The sequence below is a fragment of the Gossypium hirsutum genome, chromosome D11 (genome assembly GCF_007990345.1).
Source record: "Gossypium hirsutum isolate 1008001.06 chromosome D11, Gossypium_hirsutum_v2.1, whole genome shotgun sequence".
In the NCBI taxonomy this organism is placed as follows: Eukaryota; Viridiplantae; Streptophyta; class Magnoliopsida; order Malvales; family Malvaceae; genus Gossypium; species Gossypium hirsutum.
Genome location: NC_053447.1, coordinates 21,989,426 through 22,016,811, shown reverse-complemented (window position 1 = coordinate 22,016,811; position 27,386 = coordinate 21,989,426). Strand labels below are relative to the sequence as shown.

General features: G+C 32.7%; 2 protein-coding genes across 2 annotated transcripts; both read left to right on the top strand.

Moving 5' to 3' along the window:
• The first annotated feature begins 127 nt into the window (after positions 1-127).
• On the top strand, positions 128-3,185 carry LOC107913090 (putative pentatricopeptide repeat-containing protein At3g47840). Its single transcript, XM_016841533.2, has one exon. It carries the CDS (start codon positions 236-238, stop codon positions 2,366-2,368), a length of 2,133 nt encoding a protein of 710 aa, XP_016697022.1. The 5' UTR covers positions 128-235; the 3' UTR covers positions 2,369-3,185.
• A 23,126-nt stretch (positions 3,186-26,311) lies between these two features.
• Positions 26,312-27,386, top strand: LOC107911353 (uncharacterized). The gene has a single exon (XM_016839203.2). The coding sequence runs from the start codon at positions 26,510-26,512 to the stop codon at positions 27,221-27,223; it is 714 nt and encodes a 237-aa protein (XP_016694692.1). The 5' UTR covers positions 26,312-26,509; the 3' UTR covers positions 27,224-27,386.

Here is a 27,386-nt window from a genome sequence, read left to right as displayed (position 1 = left end):
CATTGATAAACTTTAACGTATTAATTAATGAAGGTAATAATATAAATTTAAAAGTGAAATTTGATTATAATAGGCGGAGAAAACCCATAATTTAACCACTTAAAATTCTAGGATACATGCATATCTCTAGCCTAATAGTTATGGGCTAGGTTCCGTCATTGGTCCAAGTATACCTCACACAACACTTCAAGCTTTATTGGGTCATGCCTGCTTTGCCACTTCTTCCGACAGAAACATGGTATCAACGATCAGAGCTCACAATCTCAGAAAACTATGTACAGTTCCAAACATTGCTTTCATTGGAAACAAAGACATCCTTGTTTCACAAACAACCTCAATCAACTCCTTTCGCAAACAACATGTTCCCAACGCTATAAACATGCTCGAACTCAACTCTCTTTTAAAAAATTTAGTCAAAACGGGTGATCTCCACGAAGCTCGTCAAATGTTCGACGTAATGCCTCAAAGAGACGAAGTTTCATGGACAATCATAATTTCTGGTTACGTCAGGGCCATGAAATCAAGTGAAGCATTACTTTTGTTCTCCAAAATGTGGGTCTCACCCGGGCTTTCCATGGACCCCTTCTGTCTTAGCATTGCACTCAAAGCTTGTGCACTGGAATTTAATTTGAATTATGGAGAATTGCTGCATGGCTATTTAGTTAAATCTGGTTTTATTAACTCAGTTTTCGCGGGGAGTGCCCTTTTAGATATGTACGCAAAATTTGGCAAAATTGAGCTGGGGATCAAAGTGTTTGATGAGATGCCTATAAAAAGCGTGGTTTCATGGACCGCTATCATTACAGGGCTTGTTCATGGTGGGTATTATAAGAAGGGTTTGGTTTACTTATCTGAAATGAGAAAATCTGGAGTGGAATATGATTCTTATACATTAGCTATTGTGTTGAAGGCTTGTGCTTGTTTAGGTGCTTTGAATTTTGGTAGGGAGATTCATACTCATACTGTAAAGAGAGGTTTTAATGATACTTCATATGTGGCTAATTCTCTTTCTACTATGTATAACAAATGTGGCAAATTAGATTATGGTTTGCGTTTGTTTGACAAAATGAATTCACGGGATGTGGTTTCATGGACATCTATTATAACGACTTATGTTCAGATGAGAGAAGATGTGAATGCCATTGAGGCGTTTACAAGGATGCAAGAAGCAGGTGTGAGTCCAAATGAGTTTACTTTCGCTGCTGTTATTGCCAGTTGTTCTGGTCTTGTGAGAATTAGTTGGGGTGAGCAATTACATGCCCATGTTTTGCGTATCGGTCTTGCAGATACTTTATCAGTCGCTAACTCCCTCATGACCATGTATTCGAAATGTGGACAGATATCTTCTGCTGCAATGGTGTTCCATGGAATGTCAAGAAGGGATACCATTTCCTGGAGCACTATAATTGCAGTGTATTCTCAGGGAGGCTATGGGGAAGAAGCTTTTGAGCATTTGTCGTGGATGAGAAAGGAAGGGCCAAAGCCGACACAATTCGCTTTTGCTAGTGTGCTGAGTGTCTGCGGAAATATGGCGATTCTGGAGCAAGGGAGGCAGCTTCATGCTCACGTTCTTTCCATTGGGTTAGAACAAGAGGAAATGATACAGAGTGCTTTAGTTAATATGTACTCAAAATGTGGGTGTATTAAAGATGCTGAAAAAGTCTTCAACGAGGCTGAGAATTATAATATTGTCACATGGACAGCCATGATTAATGGATACGCTGATCATGGATATATACATGAAACTATTAATTTGTTCAAGATGCTTTCCAAGGTTGGTTTGAAACCAGACTCGGTGACCTTCATTGGTCTCCTTACTGCTTGTAGTCATGCAGGACTAGCTGATCTTGGTTTCCACTACTTCAATTTAATGAGTAGTGAGTACCAAATAAGACCTTCAAAAGAACATTATGGCTGTATGATCGATCTACTCTGCCGAGCTGGGCGACTAACTGAAGCAGAGGAAATGATTAAAAGCATGCCATTTCATAGAGATGATGTTGTTTGGTCAACACTTCTTAGAGCATGTAGAGTCCAAGGCAATGTTGATTGTGGAGAACGTGCTGCAGAGAAGCTTCTTGAAATGGATCCGAATTGTGCAGGGACTCATATCACCCTTGCTAATATTTATTCCGCCAAAGGAAAATGGAGAGAAGCAGCAGATGTTAGGAAGATGATGAGGACAAAAGGGGTCATGAAGGAGCCGGGATGGTCCTGGATTAAGGTTAAGGATCGGGTTTCTGCATTTGTTGCTGGTGAACGATCTTACCCTGAGGGTGAAGAAATATATGGCATGTTGGATTTACTAGCTTCTAGAGTGGATATTTCTGTCCAGGAGTTAGGTTCTCTTCTAGATCTAGAGGACTAGCACGAAATGAAGATTCAATTTCATTGCTTCATGCAGGTTTTGGCCTCTTTCTCCCGATTGAATGCTGAATTTAACGGCAGCAAGGTTCTAATCAGTAATTAACAAATGACATCATACAACCATTAGTACTTGATTTTTGCGCAGATGAAGTTATGAAGTTGAGGGCATGGAGCAGATCCAACAGATCATGCAAGATAGTGCTGCTGGTGCTTGAACAAATTTCATGGTTAAAATGAGATGACATCTCTATATGTGACTTAAATCATGAAATAAGCTGCTTACAGTTTGCACAAGATAATCATTGATATTGGGGTCAGAGGGTATATTACAAACATTTTGCAAGTGATGGCAGTCTGCATTTCTTAAAACTCATGGGATCTTCAGAAATGTTGCTCTAATTCAAGCAACATTTGCCCTTCCCTTTGCTCCAAGCCAAGCAAAAGCAGTGAAAATGTTTATTTCTTGGACACTTAAGGCCTTCAGAGTTCACCTGGTATCTAGCCAAGAATTTGAAATTCATTTGAGAAAGGTTTATGTGAGGATTCTTCTTCCATCAATCCATGGAATATCATCAGATAACTTATTTATTTTTTAAGAAAATGTTCACAAGTTTTTCATCATAAGTAACATTTTAAATATATATTTTTTATTTTCTCTTTTTTATTCATTCATGTCATGGATGTGTAATATTCTAGTATAAATTTAAGGATTTGGTTAGTGCTACTTATGGATTTCATGGAACAGTGTGGAAAAATTCCTGGATTGCTGAATTGTTTTCTTAATGGAAAGAAAAGATGTCATTTTCATCTTTTATGTAGAACAGATTTCAGTCCACAGAATCCATGTCACTAAAGAAGCTAAAGTTTTAGGCATCAAGTTTTAAACTTAAAGTGAAGATGCCTTCATCACCCTTTACAAATATTCTCTAGGTCTTTACAGGCAAGATAGACTCTATTATGTTATTAGAAAAAAAGGCTTTCATCTTTTGAATCAAAACCATTTTAGAGATCATCATCTTGAAAATCGTTAATGAACCTTGAATTGACTGCAGGTTCCATGGAGACAATTTTCCACCATTGAATCATCCTCTTTACCCCTTTTGTATGTTGTCTATCTTCCCTATCTCTTCAAGCTTTTGTGATAATAATCTAGATTTATGTTGAATTATTCTGTTTCGAAATAGAAGTAATATACATAGGAAACATGGAATAAATTCAGGGTAAACATTGGAAAAAGAAATTCTATTCTTGTTTGAAATCAAGGGTCTGGTGGAGAGGAATATAATACTATGAACTATGACTTTGTCTGCCAACTGTATGAAACAATTCTTTGAGGATTATCTGATTCAAATATCTTACTATAGATCTATTATTACACTTCTCGGTGGTTGCCTGGACGGTTAAGTCCCCGAACAGTACAAATAGATTTTCGAGGATACTCGTAAGAGCCTGTCAGTTTGCAATTTGCCCAACACCAACTCATTAACCGCTGTATCAGATTTCAACTATTATTTTATAGCGTCATTTTACCTAAGCCTAAGAGCACTTATCCCTAGCCCGTTAATAATAGGTTAACACATGACAGTTCGAAACTAGAGACAATAAATATATAAGGCTTAGACCCTAACGTGAAACTTAAGTAATCTACTTATATGACCACCCTATTTGACAACTCTTCGTTCTATTCTAAACAAAGTGAATTATCCATCTCTATCACCTTTCCATTCGTGTGTGAATTATCCATCTCTATCACCTTTCCATTCGTGTATCAATAATATTTTAATTGATATATTATTTAAATTCATGTGTAAGTCTAACACAAATATATTCAATTTTTTTTAATCATTATATTTGTTTTGGTAATGTCAATTATTTCATACTTATGTATCATATACAAATATTTAAAAGATATGAAAATCAAAATAAGATAACTCATTGCAATTGAGTCACCCTGGTCCTCCATTTTTACCAAATCTCTCTCTTCAAAACCATTTATTCATAAAATTTCCAAATAAGTTCTAATAAAATTTAATGTTTTCTCCAAATAGTGAAGTAGGAACTTATCCAGGTGGGGGCTCCTGCAATATCAACCAAGCCTCACCTCACATAATTAAAATGGGATTTTTTTTTTCTCTCTTTTATATATTTCAAGAGTTTTTCCCTTGCCTCTTCGACAAATTGAAGTTAGACTTAGACCTCTAGGATTAGATAGTCTAGCTTTGAGCTGCTTGAATGCCCCCGAGAGTTTCCCAAGTTCACTTCAAGTTAGAATGCAGATATCTTATCAACAAGATCAATGACACTTTGGGTTTTTGTAAGTTTGCTAAGATAAACACAAAACTTAGCCAAACCCAGGTGAAATATAAGTTTAATTGCCCGACAATTGCTTACCCCACTCTCCAACTTACCAATGAACATTGAACACAAAGGTCAGTTTGGCAAAGGTAATTTGGTCTATGGGTTTTGGCCTTTGGGGTCAAGCTGGTGAAAAAACAGGCAATGATTTGGATAGGTTGTAGAGGGAAAGTGGGGGTGTCCTAATCAGATAAGGGATTTTGCCAAGTGTAGAGAGCAAATACCACAGTCTTCGGGGAGGCTGAAACACTAGGGATTAGGGAGGTATCTATCAGGGGACCCTCTCAGGGTATCAGTCTCAGAGAAGAAGAGAAAGGGATAGTGGGTCAGTGAAAGGGAAAGGAGGGATTTCCATCGACTTTGATTCACAACTGCTGCAGAGTAGAACAGAGAGCCAGCCTGCCACTCATTGCTTAAAATTTTTACTTTCAAGTACTTCTGCATGAGTGATTGGTAACGTTGGTAATTAATTTTTTTATAAAATAATAAAGTTTCTGAATTCCAAAGCTTAAGAATCACCAATTAAAAATAATAATAATGGTTGAAAAGAAAGTTCTCTAACAAAGTTCAAATCATCTTCACCCCTTCTTTTGATAGGAAAACCACAGTAAAATTAACGCTACTCTGTGAAAAAGTCCATAATATTAAAACACCAGCAGGATTCAATCAGATATATATTTGCATATAAGCAATGTGATAGTTGTTTCTCACGTGCATGCCATTGTTAAGCCGGGTCAAAACTCGGGTTCAAGTGTTTTTTTCCTTTTTCAAAGTTTAATCATGCAACTATGAACCAGAAATCTTTATGGGATGTGTAACTTAACAAAAGCATATGAAAGTCGTTGCACTTATTTGCAAAAGAAGTGGCCAAATCGATGGCAATAATAACAGACGTCTGTTTGCATAAAATGTACAGAAATCATCATCGGCAACTGAGACACAACAAATCATTTAAAACGAGAAAGAAAAAACACAGAGAGAAAAAAGGGGGAAGGGCACGCACAACATGATCGCGTGTCTGACAATCACGTCTTCTCTATTTCAAGTTCCAAAGACACCCAGAACCAGACTTGTCAAAACAAGAGTCCTTTTTTTTTCTTCTTATAAAGAAGGAGATTGAAATGTGCAGTAATGGCCATGGCTGGGTTTCCTTTTTTTTTTTTCTCTCTTAAGTTCAGTGATCGGCCACGTGATTGCTGACTGGTTATGGTCTGTGATGGTATGTACGGACATGGTCACTAATTCACCTTCTCCAAAAAAAGGAATTGAACTTGTAATGCTGCCATAAATCAAATAATCAATCGTGTTTCATTGGTTGGAAGGCACGTAAAAGACACTACAACATCACACTACTATTAGATTATATGACACCATGTGGGTATGTAAAAGAAAATATTTTCCAATTTTTTACATAGTTATTTGAAACTCAAATAATACTTGAAAATAATACTTGAAACTCAAATAACTATGGACTCAAATAACTATGTAAAAAATTGGAGGATAATCTTTCAAATATTTAAATTAGAGGATAATACATACTTAAACATATTCGAATTTAAATCCTCTTACTTGTTATAATAGTAACCGTCTCAACTAAGCTAAGGGGGAAAGAGCCATTCACGATTTGCTTTATCACCCAGTTAAGCACTTTATTCTCGATTCTAAGTACATGGTTGAATTAAATGGATTAAATATTCGCAGAAATTAAAATTATATCCCCTACGATTATTAACACATCCCAAGTTTAACTCAAGCTTTCTTGAAGTATCTGGATAACTCTTAAGCAATCGGATTTGACAATAACTATAACGATATGAAAGTCAGTGGTGTCAGAAATGGTAGTTTCAGAATCCCGTTCTTCGATGATCGAATCTGTATATGTTATTAATTAATATTTACAATTTAATTATAATTGTAACAGCTCAATTTTGGGCCTAGTCGGAACAGTGGTTTCGAGACCACAAATTCGACGAGGAAAAATATAATTATTATTATATTTTTATGGTCTACAATTTCACGAAAAAATTTCGTGAAAATTTCGTTCTAAAATTTTGACGTTTGGGCACTCAATTTAGTCAAAAGAACTAAATCGTAAAAACTGCAAAAGTTGGGTTCTATATGTTAGAGGTGTCCAATTTCTATGAAACTTTAAATTGGAGGTCCTTATGTGGTAATTAGACCATTAGTTAATTGATGGACAAAAATGGGCATAGAATTAGTGAAATAGATTTTTTTAAGTAAGGGCATTTTAGTCATTTGGTAATAAAAAGAAATAAAATGGGAAAAAGATGGAAAAATGGTGTTATCTTCTCCATGGTGAACGAAAATAGCAAGGGGGAAGCCATAGTTAGGGTTTTCAAGCTTCCAAGCTCCATAGTAAGTGATTCCAAGCCCCGTTTTTAATGTTCTTTACGTTTTTAGAGTCCCGGTAACTTGATTTAGCTTATTCTAGCAATAATTTAACCTAGGGTTCATATTTGGAAAAATAACTATAGGTGAAATGTGTTTATTTTGATGTTTTATGATAGAATATGAAGCTTGAAATTATGTTAAATAACTTTTCCTAACCGATTTTAAGTGAAAACGAGTAAATTGACATAATCGGTAAAAATACCTAATGTTCATAAATAAGTGTTAGAGTGAGAATTTGATGTTGCCATAGAAGGGAAAAATGTTCAGCATGTCATAAAACATAAGAAAAAGGAATAAAGTTTAATTTCTGAGCCTAGGGGCAAAATCATAATTTTGTGAAATTTTAGGGGCAAAAATGTAACCAAAATGTGATTTTTGGATTGGATTGAATAATGTGAGTGTTAAATAAGTTAAATGTGTTATTATAAGTCAAGAAAGACAATGAATTGACTTTTATTAGTGAAAAAGGAAAAAATGAGAAAAAGTGAGAAATTTCCTGATTGAACATTCGGAATAAAAGGGATACGAATGAAGCGACAGAAATGATCACATGTGTGGCATGGACTGTGTGTAGGCCTCTATGTGAAAGTGAAAGTGATGGTCACGTGTGTAGTACTATGTGCAGGCTACTACGTGTACCAGAATGATAGGTTGCATGTGTAGTACTATGTGTAGGCTACTATGCGTACTGGATAGCTTCAATCACGTGTGTAGTACTATGTGCAGGCTACTATGTGAACCGGTATCATTAATTATAAGGTGGTTGCTATGTGCTGATCCCACCGGATATCATTGATTACAAAGGGTGGTTGTTGTGTGCTGAATCCATCTTGTAACTGTTATTATTCCTAAATGTTCATCGGGAAATTGACTAAGTGAAAATACATGAGATCATGTAACGGTTAAGTGTGACTGAATGATGAATATATGTGTGGAATTGAATTGAATAATGATTGAAAGTGAAAAGTGAAATTACGAAAAAGTAAAATTAGCAACAAAACAATTTTGGACAGTAACAATAGTGTGACTTTGAAAATTCACCAAAAATGGTGGAAATTTAATTAGAGAGTGAATAAGATATAAAATGAAAGCCTAATGAGTCTATTTTTACATAAAAGAAATAGAGCAAGCAAAAGAGTTATATATTTTGAGATATTTGAATTTTAGTGAGGCAGGGTCGGATTGATTTTGGAATCCCCTGTTCTGACTTTGGAAAATAATTAAAAATTGTACAAAAATAGTTATGAGTTATAATTTATATGCTTAGAATCCTTAATGAGTCTATTTTCAAAGGAAATAAACAGAAATATCATCTGAATTCTGTACAATGTAATTCATTTTTAGTGAAGAGAGGTCAGAGATGTTGAGCAGTGAAATAGTGGTGACTTTAAAGAATAAACTGTACTAATTGGCTAAGCAAAAAATTCTAAAAATTTTATGGTAAGAAGATATGTGAGTCTAGTTTTGGGGAAAATTAGTAGAACTTAATTTGGAGCTCTGTAGCTCCGGATAAAAATAATTTAGTGACTATAACTCGACTAGACAGCTTTGAATTTAAATATAAGTGAATAGTGAAATTATGTATAATGCTATTTAAGCATGTTATATACATAAAGGATGTGGGATGGAGAGGAGGAGGAGGACAATAAAGTATATGAATGAATTGTGTATAATTGGTTAAATGTCTGATTATAATTGATAAATGTCGAAATAGGAGTGATGCTTATATTGGTGCATTACTGGTCATGGTAAGCTCATGAGAGAAAATAAAGTTTCATAGCATATGCGTGTGGTATATTTGGCATGAAATGATGTCATGAGTGGCTCATGAATTAACTCATGTTGGTAAGTTGATGCATAATTATAGTATTCAAATATATACATATTTGTAATATTTTGCTATGTGATTCGGAAAAAGGGGAATAAATAGCATACTGAAAATTCGGCCATGGTGCTAGTTTATGTTAAAGGAGTGTTTTATGGCATATCTTAAGTAATGGAATGTTTTGAATTTTGAGATTAATTTGCTAGTTAAATAAATGACAAATAAAATAATTGCGTATTCGTAATTTTGGCATATGCTTGGTATATGAAACGTAATAATATATGCTTGAATAAACTTTAAGTATTCGAATGACATGCATTTGATGATGATAAGATTCGAACATTGAATTCATGAAGCACAGGTGATGTATTATTGTTGTGTGATAGCTTGGTTCGAGAAATTGGTTAGGTAAATGGTAAATGAAAGCATTTATGGATATAGAAGAAAATTTGGAGTGAATATGAAATTTAGCTCAATTAAATGATTTCATCAATTAAACATTGTATATACCAGAATGTGTTAGTGAATTACATATTCGTAAATTGACATTCAAAGTTCAGTTAGTGATATATGAAAATAACATGAAAAGATTTATGATTATGAGTAATATTGATTCTGACTTAAAGTGGATCCTTTAATATTGGATTGATTTAACGAATATATTGAGCATATGAATGGGTATGTATTGGGCCTCGTAAACCCTAATTAGCGACTCGAAGATAATAATTTGAAAGTTTTTAATTTGGATGAAATTTTATAACTCGGTTTAATATGTTTATAAGTGTATTTATTTTGGTAATGCCTCGTACCCTATTCCAACGTAGAATACGGGTAAGGGGTGTTACAATGTGACATCACCAGATTCGGCCCAATTTGAATTTTGGTCTGACAAATTTGTTATTTGGATGGTTAGTTAAGATAAAAGTGTATTGAGCCTAAAGTCAATGGTATTAGAAAATGAGGTATTGAGACCTTATTTCTATAAAACAAGCCCAAAAATATTTTTATTAAATGTTTACGGAGGTATTACATAGATGAATCAAATTTTGGATTGTAACAACCTGAATTTTTCAGTGGTGTCGGAAACAGTGATTTGATGCCACCAAATTCTGCGAGTAAGATCATAAATATTAAATAATAATATTCATGAGCCAAATATGGTTTTAAAAAAGCTTTTTAAATTGGTAATTTATGTTTTAGAATGATTTATTAGGTTCGAGTGGTAAGACACTAGGTCAAGTGGTTTTAGAAAGTGAGGTATCGGGACCTTGTTTCTATAAACTGGGACTAAAATATTTTTATAAATATTGACGGAGTATCATTAAGGTATTATTAAAGTTTCGTTGAAAAATTTTAACGTTTCGATAATTAATTCATTAAAAAGGACTAAATTGAAAAAGATACAAAATTTGCTAATTATAATAATTAAGTGATTAAATGGTTTGATTAATAAATGAGGAATGACTTAAGTAATAAATAAACCTAAATTAAAAGATGAGGCAGCATAAGAAGAGAAAATAATAAAATAAAGCCGTTGAATGTCAAAATGGTAATTTATGTGAAATTAAAACACACAAATTGAATTTTAAAGTTCTCTAGGCATTTCTTCTTCAATTTTTAGCCAAAACTGACATAGGGAAAGAGCTTTAAGTTGGTTTTTCATATTTTTACTTCATGTGAGTTCAATTCTTACCTGTTTCTTGTAATTTTTTTATGTTTTTTATATTGTTACATTTACTGGTATCAGAGCTATAGTTTAATTGATTCTCGGACTGAACGTAGCGTGTGAAATGTCTAGAAATACATGCTATATAAATTTGTGATAGTGTGATGTGTATGATTCGATCTAACATTTGTTTTCTTATAAATTGTAAAGATGTCAAACAGATCTGAACGTGCTGACAATGATGAGGTTAACAGTAAAGTACCGACTTCTGAACATAGGACGAGTAAAAATGTCTCGATTCCTTCAGCTCAGGAACGTGAACTTAAAAATATGTTCTTTGGGTATATGAACCAATGGTTCAGTGAGTTTATGCAAGAAAAAAATCCGACTTAACAACATCTATCCTCTATTGTACCACATGTTGTACCTCTGGTTGCACCTCCACCTCCTCCAGTGATTGAACCTAATAAACGTATTCCAATCGAGAAACTTAGAAAGTGTAGTGTTGAAGAATTTCGGGGTAGATCAGAGGATGATCTGGTTAAAGCCGAGTACTGGTTTCAAAATATATTACAGGCTTTTGAAGAAATAGCTTGCTCCCTTGATGACTTTCTTAGATGTGTTGTTTCATTATTAAAAGAGGAAGCTATAGTTGGTGGTCGACGATAGTAGCTATGGTACCGAAGGAGAAAATTTTCTAGGAATTTTTCCAAACTGAGTTTAAAAAGAAATATGTCGGAAAAAAGGTATTTGGACAAGAAAAAGTGAGAATTTTTTGAGTTACGTCAGGAAAATAGATCGGTTGCTGAATATGAGAGAAAATTTGTATATCTTAGTAAATATGTTTGAGAAATTGTGCTTACTGAAAAAAATGTGTATTCGGTTTGAAGATGGTTTGAACGATGAAATTCGAATGATGATTGGAGGTAATGAAATATGAGAACTTGTTGTCTTGTCTGATCGTGTAGAGAAAATGGAAGAAGTGTACAACCGTAAGATACAATGGGATAGGCAAAATCGAGAATTTCACAAGAGAGGTTCTTCCAAGTCATTTTTAGCATCACCGATGAAAAATCTAAAGATGATTTTAGCCGAGCTACCTCAGTGCCTGAATGTTAGAATAAAAATAAGACGATTCAACATGATTTCAGAGTATTTACTAGACCGACTGATAGTGTGGGTAGTGTACAAAATGCTCCGAAGTCCAAATGTAAATATTATGGGAAATATCACCTTGGTGAGTGCAAAGGTAAAACGAGAGCCTATTATAGATATGGATCAACTGATCATTTTATTCGTAATTATCCTAAATTGCCAAAAGAGGATGAAGATCAGAAAGAAAATCAAATGTCCACCTCTCAGAAAAGTAGACGTTTGAGCCAGAATAGTGCTACTGGGACTACTCATTCGTGAATGATGGACACTGTTGTTCGATTAGAGGTTAAAGCACCTGCTCATACCTACGTCATTCGAGCTAGAGAGGAAGCTACTGCTCTAGATGTGATTATTGGTATATTCTATCTCTTTGATGTTACTATGTATGTATTGATTGACCCTGGGTCAACTCATTCTTATATTTGCACTGCATTAGTAACAGAAAAGAAGTTGTCTGTTGAATCTATTGATTATGATATTTAAGTTACTAACCCACTAGGTCAATGTGTGATAGTTAATTTAATCTGTTGTAATTGTCCACTGAAAATTAAGGGCTGTGGATTCCCTGCTGATTTGATGTTGTTACCCTTTCGGGAATTTGATGTTATTCTAGGTATGGATTGGTTATCTTTACATGATGCTGTGGTAAACTATAGACAGAAACGGATCGATTTGAAATGTCAAACAGGAGAGATGATTTCAGTTGAGTCTGAGGATTCGAAAGATGTCGTTAGAATTATTTCGGCTTTTTCTACTCAGAGATTGATGCGAAAAGGTAACGAAGCATTTCTAGCATATATCATTGATACTCGAGATTCAGAACCGAAGTTAAATCAGTTACTAGTTGTTAATGAGTTCGTTGATATTTTTCCTGAAGAATTGTCGGGTTTACCTCCTGATTGTGAAGTTGAGTTTGTGATTGATTTGATTCCTAGAATTGCACCAATATCAATATCACTGTACCGCAAGACACCAGTTGAACTAAAAGAATTGAAAGCACAATTACAAGAGTTATTAGATCGAGGATTTATTCGACCAAGCATGCCTCCCTGAGGTGCACCTGTTTTGTTTGTGAAAAAGAAAGACAGTTCTTTGAAATTGTGTATAGACTACAGACAATTGAACAGAGTCACAATAAAAAATAAATACCCTTTTCCACGTATCGGCGATTTGTTTGATCAATTGAAAGGTGTCGCAGCGTTCTCGAATATATATCTCAGATCTGAATATTATCAATTAAAGGTTAAAGATTGTGATGTGCCAAAGATTGCTTTCAGAACTCGTTGCGGTCACTACGAGTTTCTGGTAATGCCATTTGGTTTAACTAATACCCCTGCTGCTTTTATAGATTTAATGAATCGGATTTTTCAACCTCATTTGAATAGATTTGTTGTTGTGTTTATTGACGATATATTAATCTATTCCAAGACAGAATCCGAGCATGCACAACATCTGAGGATCGTCCTACAAACTTTGAGAGAAAAGCAGTTGCACTCAAAATTTAGTAAATGTAAATTATTGCTTCGCAAGGTTGGATTTTTGGGTCACATAGTATTAGCTGATGGGATTCGAGTTGATTTGAGCAAAGTTTCTGCAATGATAAATTGGAAAACTCTGAAAAATGTCTCAAAAGTGCGAAGTTTTCTAGGTTTAGCAGGTTACTATCAACGTTTTGTTAAAAAAAATTCGATTATTACTTCACCGGTGACCAAATTATTATAGAAAAATGTTGAGTTTGTTTGGACCGATAAGTGCCAACAGATTTTTGATCAGCTGAGGAAAATGTTGACGGAAGCCCTAGTCTTAACTCAGCCTGAATCTAGAGTAGTGTATGTTGTTTATAGTGATGCATCTCTCAATGGTTTGGGTTGTGTACTGATGCAGTCAAGAAAAGTAGTAGCTTATGCTTTTCGACAATTAAAGTCGCATAAGAAGAATTATCCTACACATGATCTCGAGTTGGCCACGAATGTATTTGCTTTGAAGATTTGGAGACATTTTTATACAGCGAGAAGTGTTACGTGTTTACAGATCACAAAAGTTTAAAGTATTTGATGACTCAGAAAGAATTAAATTTGAGACAGAAACGGTGGTTAGAATTACTGAAAGATTACGATCTGGTTATTGATTACCATCCAAGAAAGGCTAATGTAGTTGCTAATGCACTTAGTCGAAAGTCATCATTGTTTGCAGAGCGTTGAATACTCATTTAGCTCTTAATGAAGACGGTTCTATATTAGCGGAGTTGAAAACGAAACCCTTGTTTCTACAACGAAAGTCAGGAATTGCAAGATGATGATCCAAAGTTGGTGTTGAAACGATAGATGGTTCAGAGTAATTTGAATTTCGAGTACAGTGTTGATACTAGTGGTACATTACGTTATTGCGATAGAATTTGTGTTCTGAGTAATTTAGATTTGAAAAATGATATTCTTTCTAAAGCTCACAGTAGCACGTCCTCTATTCACCCAGGTAGCACGAAGATGTATTTTGATTTGAAACAGATGTATTGGTGGTCGGGTATGAAACGGAAAATTTTTAAATTTGTAGCTAAATGTTTGATTTGTCAGCAGGTGAAAGCAGAACATCAGGTACCAACGAGTTTATTATAACCTATTATGATTCCTGAATGGAAGTGGGAGCGAGTTACGATGGATTTCGTATCTGGCTTACCTATAACTCTGAAAAAGAAAGATTTAATCTGGGTGATTGTTGATAGATTGACTAAATCGACACATTTTATTCCAACCAGAACAGACTTTACACTTGAGAGATTAGCAGAACCATATATATATGAGATTGTGAGATTACATGGAGTTCCGATATTCATTATTTCAGATCGAGATCCGAGATTTACATTAAGATTTTGGAGCAAACTTCATGAGGCTCTAAGCATTAAGCTTAATTTCAGCACAACATTTCATCCTCAGATTGATGGGCAATCAGAACGAGTGATTTAGATTTTGGAAGATATGTTGAGATGTTGTATACTTGAATTTTAAGGTAGCTGGGAAAAGTATCTACTGTTAGCTGAATTTGTAGATAATAATAGTTATCAATCTAGTATAAAAATGACACCATTTAAAGCTCTTTACGGGAGAAAATGTAAAACACCGGTGTATTGGTCTGAGTTGAGTGAATCCAAAATGGTAGGGGTTGATTTGATCCGAGAAACTAAGGATAAAGTTTGGATTATTCGAGACAATTTGAAAGTTGTATCTGATCTTCAGAAATCGTATGCGGATTTGAAAAGAAAAGATATAGAATTTGTTGTTGGTGATCGAGTATTCTTAAAAGTCTCTCTATGGAAGAAAGTGTTATGGTTTGGTAGGAAAGGAAAGTTGCGTCCAAGATTTATCGGACCGTATGAAATTGTTGAAAGGATTGGCCCTAAAACTTATAGATTAGCTTTGCCCTCTAAACTAGAGAAAGTCCATAATGTGTTTCACGTATCGATGCTGAGACGGTACAGATCTAATCCTCCACATGTGATTTCTCATAATGAGATTGAGCTACAGCCAAATTTGATGTATTTGGAAGAACTAGTGAGAATTTTAGCCCGGGAAGTCAAAGAATAGCAGAATAGCCCTTGAACTTCTGCAATTACTACAATTCAATCCAGGTAAGTTCGTACGGTTAAAAATTTAACATTTGAATAAATTGATGAATGATATTATCTATTTATTCTATTGTTGGAAATGAATTATTGTTGGAATTATAATATTAAACTCAATATTCGGTTTTATTATTGGAATTATAATATTGAATTAGATATTCAGATTGAATTGAACGCGAGATTTAAGTACATTCATAATTTGGTGTATGATGGTATTGGAGGGAGATATAAGCATTTTACCCAAATAAACCGAGGTTCAACATTGTTATAAACTCTCGTGTTTAACTTTTTGTTTGGCGCAATTAGGTGTATCAGCTTTTAGCTTCTGTTCAGCTTTCGAGCTTCTGTTGGCATATTCAGATGGACCAGCTCTTATGAGCTTCTGTTCACGATATACTCTTATTCGTAAGTCGTTCTTCGAATGGAAAATTTTTTCGGTAAAGTGATTTATTAAATGAATTTGAAAGACGTGTTATTTATTTTTATATTGATTTGAATGCGGATGTTTTTATCAATAGAAGTTGTGAATGACAGGAAATTGATAGTGAATGATAGAGAATTGACATGAATGATTTTATTTATTTGACTTGTTATAGTAGGTTCGGTAAGATTTTGTTTAACCCGTCGAACTTAGTAAGCTTCATTAAGCTTATTTATATTGTTTAATGTTTTTGTAGATTTTCAAGAAGGTTGGATGATTGGATCAGCACTCAAGTCACACTATCCAGCTTATCTCGGTAGTTTTTGAAACATTAAATACGGTTTATATGGCATGTATAGGCTTTCGTACAAACTTAGTCAAAGTTTAGCTTATGTAAATATTATGAATAATATTTTGTTTATATAACCAACTTACATATCGGTATGAAATTAAGGTATGATTATGATGTTAGTATAAGTGATATATGTATGTATATAATTGAGTTATAGTGAACTTTAGTAACTTGGTTAGATAAACTAATTAGGTAAGGTTGGATACTTGGTTGACATTTTTCTAAGTTTATCATTTGAGGTGCCTAAGGGTTTATTAGTTGTATGTGGTGATAATACATGTTTAAGACTTGATTTTAGCTTGTGCTGAATGTCTTGTAAAGGCTTGTTGATGTACAATTTGTTGAGGCTAGGTTGGTGTCAATATGGGTGAGAAATGTGGCTTAGAAAATGATCTATTTTCGTTCACACGGGTAGAGACACGGGCGTGTGTCTCAGCCGTGTGTGACACACGACCAGGTGACACGGCCGTGTGTCCCCTGTATCTTTTAGGAATGCAAGCCAGTATGCTCACACGGCCTAGCACACGGGCGTGTGACTTGGCCGTGTGACCCAAGTCAGAGAGTTACACGGGTATGGACATAGGCTGGACACGATCGTGTGTACCTATTTCGAATGCCCACATAGCCTGAGACATGGGCGTGTCTCCTGACCGTGTGAGTCACATGGCTTGGCCACACACTCGTATGACCCCTGAAACTTTGAAATTTTTTTAATTTTTCAGAAAAATTCTTTGAGTACCCGATTTAGTCTCGACTTGCTTCTAACGCATATTTTGGGCCCCGAGGGCTCGTATAAGGGACAAAATGTTTGATTTCAATTGGTTTCTGACATAAAATTTATATTATATGAAATATCTATTTATTTAATTTGTAAACTCCGGTAATGCTCCATAACCCTGTTCTGACAAAGGATATGGGTTAGGGGTGTTACATGGATAGGTAATTTCATTGAATTGATGACTAAGGTACAGAGACTAAATTATAAAAGTGGTAAAAATTAGTTGTTCTAGATTTCTATTTACTAAAAGATTAGGTAGTAATAAAATCAAAGTTAAAAATGAAAAATATACCATTATGGATTTTAAGTGGGCGGTTAGGGTGATTATAGTTTATAATTATATAGAATTTATAAATTAAAGTTATAATGTATAAAATATAAAATAAAACAAATGTGGTGGAAAGAAAGAGAAAGCATTTTCTCTTCTTTTTTCCCATGCACCAAACCACCATAGATGAAAGAATGAAGCTTTCGGTCTAAGGGTTTTGAAATTGGAAGTTTAAATTGGTAAGTTTAATTTAGTCTTTTTTTTATAATTTTTATGTTTTTGAGGTCTTGGGAGTTTAATTTAGTTAACCTATGTTAATTTTTAAAAAGGTTAAAGTTTATAAATATTTTCATTGTTAAATCTTGAAACTTGTCGTGTTAAATGGTTAGATTTAAAGTCTAGATATGAAAAGTGACTAGTTTGTAAAGAGAAAGTTGTTAGTTTTGAATATAAGGGCTAAAGTATAAATATTTTGAAATTGGTATGAAATTTTTGTAACTATGGATAGTAGTCGACTGTAGAAGGATGAAATTGAGATCAGTTTTAAAATCGAGGCTCAAGTTCGAAAGCTATAACTATTTCGATTTTAGGGACTAAATTGAATAAAATGAAAAAATTAGGGAGCATTCAAAAAATGAAATTGAGCTGATACATGTTTATAATAGAAAGAAATAAGATGGTTGAAATTGATAAATTGAATTGAATAATTGCATAGATCGGGAATTTGACCAAATCAGAAATAATCGAGGAAAAGACAAAAATTTCAACTTGTATACTATTTTAACAAGGTGAGCTCATAGGCTATGGTTATATATAATTGTAACATATTCTTGAATTATGAAATTGTTTCTGTGTAGTTGTAATTTGAATTGTTTACAATTTAGTACAAAAAGGTGTGGTATGGACTAAATCATAAAAAAATGATAAATTGATTGATAAATTGAATATGATAAATTACAATTTGAGATGTTTTATGAATTGATATTTGATTATGATTGACTAGATACGATTAGTATGAATTTGATTGATTATCGAGATAGAGGATTAAATTGAATAATTTGCAAAATATGTATGACTTGAAATTGAATGTGATTTGAATAGAATTTGATACTATACCATTACTGAATTATTATTTGTACCTAAAAACGATACAAGATTGTCAAAAGGGAAAAGGAAGGTGAGAGTCGACGACGGGTGATACGAGCTTTCAGTTTGTATTTCTATGACTTGAAACTAAGTTTAGTTATTGCATATTTATGATATATTGACTTATATATCATTAATGTAACAACCCGATTTTAAGTGGTGATGGAACAGTGGTTTTGGGACCACAAATTTCTGTAGTATCGACTCATAAATATTATTTTTAGAATATTTATAGTCATTATAGTTGTATTAAAATTTGGTTAAGAAATATTAATGTTTAGTTAGTTAATTAAAGAAAAATGACTAAATTGAAAAAGGTGCAAAACTTACTGATTATAGCAATTAGGTGATGAAATGGTGCAATTATTAACTGAGGAAGGACTTAAGTGATAATTAAGCCCTAAATAATATAGTGGGACGACAAATTGATGGATTAGGATAAAATAATAAAATTATAATGGCAAACTTGTAATTTAGTTGAAATTAAAACAAAATAAAGTAAGAAGAAATAGGTTTTCTTCTTCATTTTCTTCTTTTGTCATTGCTGAAACACCATAGAAATAACTTGGAGAATCAGTTGAGCATAGGAGCTTCTATGTGAGTTCAATTCTTACTCGTTTCTTGTAATTTTTATGTTTTTGATATCGTTGCAACTAGGTCCAGCTAACTCATACCTTCGTTTTTGATTCTGTTAAAAATTTTAAAAGTTTCCATTGAGAAATATTGGATTCTTTTAATGAATAATATTGATTTGGAGCTTTGATTGTGTTGTGTGATGATTTTGTAAAGTGATTTTTGTTAAATATTGATTTTAGGATTAAATTTAGAAAATGTCAAAATATTAGGGTTTGATAGTGAATTTTAGATTTATTAGGGGCTGTATGAGGGCCTAGAATATTTGGATAGATTATTGATTTAAGAAAATTAGTTAATTTGATAGATTAACTAATTAAGGGATTAAATTGCAAAAAATGTAAAAGTTTAGGGTAATTTCATTAATTTAAAAAATAAAAGGATATTAATTGTAAAATAGATTGGAAATGAAATATATGCTAATAAATTAGTAATTTTATATTTTAGATCAAGATTTCATAGATACTAGTGGAAAAGGAAAAATAGTGGAATAGTCACTATTTTAATATTGGTATGGAACTCAATGGTAGATTTTGAGCATATTGGTATGGTGATAGAAAGGTTTTGAAATGGTTCATGGTGATATGAATTGGTGCGTATTTGGTTAAGTATAAATAAATTATAAATAGGCTTGAAATGTTATAATAGTGATTGGATTTAGTAGTTAGGTAAATATGCTAATTAGTTTAAATGAATCATGCCTTTGTTACATGAAAGGATATGAGTCTTATGTGTTTTGGGCATAATGCGAAGCATATATGAACATTAATAAAAATGAAAAAGTTTTGAAGGCTCAAAGGTAATACTTGAACTTATGAATGGCTTGGAATTTAGATTGGTTGAATGGTTCATGTCAAGAAATCTTAATACGTATAAGTATTGTCGAAACCATTTTTTTTGAAAACAAAAATTTAGTTGTCGACTTTAAAAAATAAAAATTGGAGTCGCCACCGATCCTTGATTGAGGTGTGATCGGCTCACCTTAAAAACGATTTTGGTCTACGAAATTTGAGAAAACAGTTTCGGGAGTCAGTTACGCACGAGGAAGGGTTAGCACCCTCGTAACGCCCAAAAATCGGTATCAAATTGATTATTTAGTGTCTTAGTGTCGAAGGTTAAAAAGATTCTTTTTAAAAACTCAAATGATGAAATCTAAAAAGGATAATTAAATGTTCAAGTTAGATAAAGAAATCGAGACCCAATACGTTAGGGTACAATTTCTCAAAATCCCCGAACTTTGGATACCGCTTTTTAGCTTTTAAAGAAAATCTTCATTTCTAGAAAACAATATGTCATGCCCAATACGTTAGGACACCACAAATTAAGTTCCCGAAAATGATTTTTATACTTATGCACTTTGAATAAAGAATATTCTCGGTTATTTAGGATTAATAAAGAAAACCGGAACCCAATACGTTAGGGCTTAATTTCCTCGAAAATCCCGAATGTCGAATATGGCCTTTTGTTTTAGAAATTCTTATTTCGAGACGACAAAATATCATGACCAGTAAGTTAGGACCCGATATTTTGGGATTCCCGAGAATAAGCTTTTATTTGAAATTTGTGTGAACTTATTGCCAAAATAAATACTTGGCTTTCTAAATTCGTCGAAAAATAATTGCAACCCAGTAAGTTAGGACATAATTTTTCTCGAGAATCATAAATGCCAAATATTTTGAAAATTTATAAAATATGATAATTTTAATGCTTTGAGGAAACCAAAATATATGTTTCTTTAAAAGTATGATAAAATGTAAAACACGTACTTTAAATTATTCATGTATATGTATCTACAAAATATGCATATACATAAGTATGATATATAAGTGAATTTTTGCAAATATGTATATGGATATATTAAAACATATATAATAAAGTTATAAAAATAAAATATAAAAATATGTATAGGTATCTAAAAATATATATATAGAAATAAATAAAAATAAATAAAAATAAATAAAATATGTTAATAAATTATGAATATATATATGTTTATATATAAGAAACATGCGAAAAAAAAATATTTATAATAATTTTGAATAATGTACGTATATATATTATAAAAAATGTATATATATTTGGATTATAAAATATATAAAAACTATATAAATATTATAAAATATAAATATAGTACGTATATATATGTATATAAAACTAAGAAAATAAAATAGTAATAAAATATAAGATATGTATATATATATTAATAAAAAAAATTAAAACATATACACATACATATAATAAGATACATATGCGCATAAATATATGTAATAATAATAAATAACATAATAATAATAATAATAATGCAATAACAATATCGATAATATAAAAAAAAACTAAAATAAACCTAAAGCTATCAATTAGGGATCAAACTGTAAAATAAACAGAATTAAAAGGCTGAACTTAAAGATATAAAATACTAAAAAGGATTAAATAAAAATGCGCGCAACAGAAGGAGGATTCAAAGGTAAATTAACCCCATCTTCCGAAACGCTGCGCAGCAACACGGACCAAATTGAAACAGTAATAAAATATGTTGCGAAATTTAAAAGAAATAAAAAATAATTTAAAAACACTGTAAAAGCAGGGGGACCAATTGCGCAAATGGCCCACTTTGAAGAAAAGCGCGGATCCTCCCCGGGTCAGATCGGGTTGCACACGGGCATGGCCTGTACGACGTCATTTTGGGGGTCACTGCAGACCCCAAACGACGTCGTTTTAAGCCCTACAAAATCCCATCTTAAAACCCTAAAAATCAAACTCCTCTGCCATTTCCAATTGCGCTGTTGCCATCTCTGCTCTCCGTCGCTCCACCTTCCTTTCGTTCCGACGACGAAATGAAGAGATCCCCCAACGCTGCTCGCGACGGTAAGTCCCCCCTTTACTTCCTTTTTTCGTTTATTTGTTTTAAGAAACAAGGAAGAAAATAAAAAATAGAAAAAAGAAAAGAGAAAACAAAACAAAACCGATCACCTTCAAAAATTATTTTTGATTCTTTGTTTTTTTGTATTTCTTCAATATTTTCTTTACAATATTCGTCTCCCCTTTTACAGATTTCTCTTTGGCTTTAATAGCCTAAAAATAAAAATCAACAACTTTCCCCCCATTTGTTTGCTGTTTTCGGTTCTTTTTGTTGTAGGTACGAGCATTGTGAGAGGTGTGCTCAACGTGCGGGGCTATTGAACGTGGGTGGTTGCTGCGCCAGGGGCGGTTGCTACGACGTGGGGCGTGCTGCGATGTGGGGCATGTGGCGCCAAACTGCTGCTTAGGGTTTCTGTACCTTTAGGCCAATTGGGCCCTATAATTGGGTTAAGCTTGGCCCAAGTTTTATTGGGTTTAACTGTATTTAATTTGGGCTGTGCAAATGATTTTGGGTTGGTCTTATTTTGAATGGGCCGGGCAAAAATGGGCTATTACAAGTATCATTTGGATGTTAATGGTTATGATGTGCACATAATACTTGTGCTTGATGACAATATGATAGGTGTTTAAGTTTTGTTAAATGTTTTGTTCGAATGATGTGGAAGACTTGTAAAGTTTTATGTAATCTTTGTGTTTGAGGTGTCAATTGTGGCATATTGGTTGAATGAATATTTAGACATGTTTTTGGAATGCTTTTGTGCAGGATTGAATGGCTTTAAATGTATAATTTGAGCATTTGGTTTGTCTTACACAAGATAGGCACAGAATGACATATTATAGACACGGTCGTGTGTCCATTGGAAATTAGGAAACATTGAACCCACACAGTTCTCGATTCTCACACGAGCTGGTTGCACACCTGTGTGAGTACTGTAGATTTGGTCATTTAAGTTTCAATCGACCTCAGTTTGTTACATGTCCTGGACACATGACCATGTGACCCCTGTTTTGCATAATTACCTTTATCTATTGAAAATGATACATTTTGATCCCTGTTTGTTTCCAGGTCAATTTTAGAGCTTTCGTAAGCTCGACTTAGACTCGATTTTGTTTGTTATGCATGATATATGTAATAATAGCATGTTATAATGTATTGGACAGTGTTAGAATATAAAATTTGATAATGAGATTTAACATAAACTGCAATTGTGAAAGATTCTATATAGCATATTATGATCCGGAAGGTTGGTATGAAATTTGGACGAATTAATCGACTCGTTTTGGTATGACATATTATTATTTTGTAAAAGAATTGTTTTTAATCATTTTCCAACTAAGTGAGTGTTCCAATTAACTCATGATACCAACTCAACCAAAGATTTTACATATAGATCATAACTCCAAGTAAAGCTTTGATTCTCCATGTACTAATATAAATTTTAAGTCATATTTGAATGAAATTTCAAATTTAATTTTTGTATTTAAAAAGTTTTATTGCTAATTTTTTATTTATAAATCTTAATCCTTGATAAAATATTACCCAATGATTAAATTAATTTTTTAAATTGAAAAACTAAAAAAAAAAATACTTTTTAGCATTTTTTTAAGACATCAAATTTTAAATTTAAAAAATTAACTTATGACAGAATTTTACCTAAATATAAACTTAAATCACACAATACAAAAGCCTAGAGAGAGAGGCTAATCTCAATAAATCCCTCTCTCTAGGCTTATCTTTGATGCATTAAAACTATCAAATTTAAATTTAAGTATATATATAAATATTTAAAAAGTTAATTGAGATAGTGTCATCAACTAATCGATCTAAACTTAGATGTAAATTTACCAAAAAATCATTTTATTTATAAAGTAATAAAATATTATTTTAAAGATATTGATTTTTTTTTATATTTTGATAAATTTAAAAAATTCACACGTATAAAGAATTATAAGTCTAAATTTAACATGTTATAATCTTTACCTTTATAACTAGAGCTACATTTTATTTTAATATATTTTTTTATAAACACATTGTGGCATGTAATCTAGCTATAAATCAAATCTTAAAAAATATTGTATTATTTAAAAAAAAAGAAAGAAAAATTTTGAAAACCTATTATATTATTAAAATGATTTTGTTCGAAAGTGTTTTTAAGCCCCTGTTAAATTTTTTTTTTACGAAGTTGAAAAAGTTTCGCTTAACTCTCCTATTATTTATAGTAGTATTTAATAATAAATTACAACATATATTATACAATTATTACAGACCATGTTGGTAAAAATAATTATTTAATAAATTTATAAAAAGAATATAAATATGAAATATGATTTTTTGCTGAGATTGTCAATTTAAGAGAATAGATTTTATGCTGGTTCAGTTGGTATTGATCTTGTTGTCAATATAGGAGGATGTGAGTTCGAGCATGTTAAAGTGCATTTGTCCTCTTAATTAAAGGTTGGAAAGAGATTGTGAGTAGTTTTAGGCATTATATCAAAAGAGAAAGAGTAAAGTTTATAATGTTTTGAGTTCGAATCATATCATATGTATGTATTATATTTACCTTTTGTAAAATATAATTTTTTTTTAGTAAACTCATAACTGAGTTGAAACTCGGTTGACAGTGACACCAATTCAGTTAAAACTTTAAATATTCGTATAGATTATGTCTAAATTGGTCGTTCATTAATCTGAGTCTCAACTTAATTGAAAAATTACAAAACATTTATTTCTTTTATAAAAAAACCGAACATTTGTTATTTTATATTTAAGTTGTCATTTTATTTTCTATGCATAATCTAGAAAAATACACATAAAAAAGACCCCGTAAATTTTAATATCTTAACATATTTTTAATTAAATTCTCATTTATTTTATATCAATTTTTTATAATATATTATTATAATTTTTTTAACCAAATCTAGTCATTAATAGTCTTTTTATGAATTGTAATGCACTGTAAATAATAGTAATTACTAATTAGTTGGCCTTTTGTTCAGTTTTTCGTATGTTTTATAATATAATTAAATAGATATATATTTATATTTATATTTGTAGTACTTAAACTTTAAAAAATTGACGGGTAATTTACCAATAAAAACTTTTTTTTCAAAAATTACCGAAATGGGCCCATTATTTAATTATTTACCGGAATGGTTCATTTTCCGCGAAATCGCGTCCACGTCAGCGCGATGTCATGGTACACGCCAAGAATCGCGTCCACGTCAGCACGAGTTGCTGACGTGGAAGCAAATCGCTCCCTCTAGGACGCAATTTGCTGACGTGAGATGAACAGTTTATGTTTTTTAGCTTGGAAAACTTTGAAAGGCCATAACTTTTCGCTCGGTTGTCCGATTGAGACGATTTTTTTTATTTCAAATAACTTTTCGAGATCTACTCGCTGACAAACAGCAGAAGGCGGTTTGCCGCAGTTTTCATCGAAAAAGATCCTTTTTTACCTCTAAATTTTAATTTTTTCGGTTTAAAATTAAATTTTGAAACATTCAAATCATTATTTTCCTTATTTATTTGAAGTAAACACCGGATTTTTTTTACAAAATTGTTGTATTATTTTTTCTGATTTGACACGTGTATGAAATAAGTCCGATAAATCATTAGAACGTAAGTAATATAATTAAGATAATAGCAGTATTTTTATAATATGTCAATTAATTAGTTTAGTTTAGTTGGTTAAGATGCTTGCTCTTTTCCCTTAATACCTTGGTTCAAATCTTGTTGGTAATAATTTTGAATATTTTTTGTACTTGTTGAATTTATTTTTTTAATCAATTAACTTGGCCCATTTCAGTAAATTTTAAAAAAATAGGGCTTTTTTTGGTATTTTACCCAGTTAATTGATTAAAAAAATAAATGCAACAAGTACAAAAAAGATTCAAATAAATGCAACAATTCTGTAAAAAAAATCGGTGTTTACTTCAAATAAATAAGAAAAATAATGATTTGAATGTTTCAAAATTCAATTTTAAACCGAAAAAATCAAAATTTAAAGGTAAAAAATGATCTTTTTCGATGAAAACTGCGGCAAACCGCCTTCGGCAATTTATCAGCGAGTAGATCTCGAAAATTTATTCGAAATAAAAAAAATCGTCTCAATCAGACAACCGAGCGAAAAGTTATGGCCTTTCAAAGTTTTCCAAGCTAAAAAACATAAACTGTTTATCCCACAGCAGCAAATCGCATTCTAGAGGGAGCGATTTGCTTCTACGTCAGCGCGAGACAGAATTTCCTGGCGCGTACCCTGACATCGCGCTGACGTGAATGCGATTTCGAGGAAAATGGACCATTCCGGTAAATAATTAAATAATGGGCCCATTTCGATAATTTTTGAAAAAAAAACTTTTATTGGTAAATTGCCCAAAATTGACGTCCATTAACAAAATTCTTATTAAAAATAAAATAAAAATAATGTCATCGGTCTATATAATAGCAATTACCCTACGATTGAAAAGAAGGAAAAACCTCAATGCTCTTACTCTGCAACTCCAAAACCGTACCCCCTCTCTCCATCCTTTTTCAAATCCGACATTTATTTTCCCGGGAAGTTAAAAACCAGTTTCCACAGAACCAAACGAAACTTTTGAAACTTTCCAAATTCCTATCGGTTTTTCACCGTTGAATGCCTCGGAAACGTTGCTGTTATGGATTCCTTTTATTTCCATAACGTGAAAACAGAGAAAGTTAAGGCGATGAGGAAATACAATCGTCTTCGAAGCATAGCAAAGGTGTTTCGTATTTTTGAAGTGCTTTCGGCTTTGCTGTTTTTGGCGTGGACTGCCGAGCGCGTGCCTTTTGCCGTCAAAATCTCCGGCAAGTTTGTATTGAAACTCGGCGGCATCATCGCCAGTCCGTTCTTCGTTTTCCTCATCTGTAACGTCATCATCATCACTCTAATTGCTAAGTCCGGTATCTTCTCCGTCGTTCGCAATGCCGATTCCAAAGTCTGCGAGGAAATCATCAAGACCGCAGACACTTACTCCAAATCGGTGTCTCAAGAAGAGATTGTGTATCAAGATAAGGAGATCATCTCTGAAGTGAACACATCTACTCGCAAGTGCGAAGACATGGAACCAGAACCGGAGCCAGAGTCAGACTCTGACTTTGAAGCCGATAATCCGAGAGTGTATAGGAGAAGTAAATCGGAGAAGTTGGAAAGGGAGAAAGTGAAAAAGGAATTACGACGATCGGAGAGCGAGAAGAAGTGCCGAAAAATTGAAAACATGGACGAAAAATTATTTCCTGAAGACGATTTGAGCAATGAAGAGTTTCAACGGGCGATCGAAGACTTTATTGCTAAACAGTTGAGGTTTCGCCGAGAAGAGTCTCTGTCTATTGTTCTTCATAGCCAAGCTTGAAAAAATAGAGTTTTCTTTTTAGAAAAGTTTAACCACCAAAAATAGGAAAATGGCTATTTACTGGACTGTTTTCCTTTTTATCTGTTAAAAAAAAAACGCTAATAGCCTGGTTATGGTATGCTGTACAGTGATACAACGAGAATGGAGGAACTGGTAACTACCA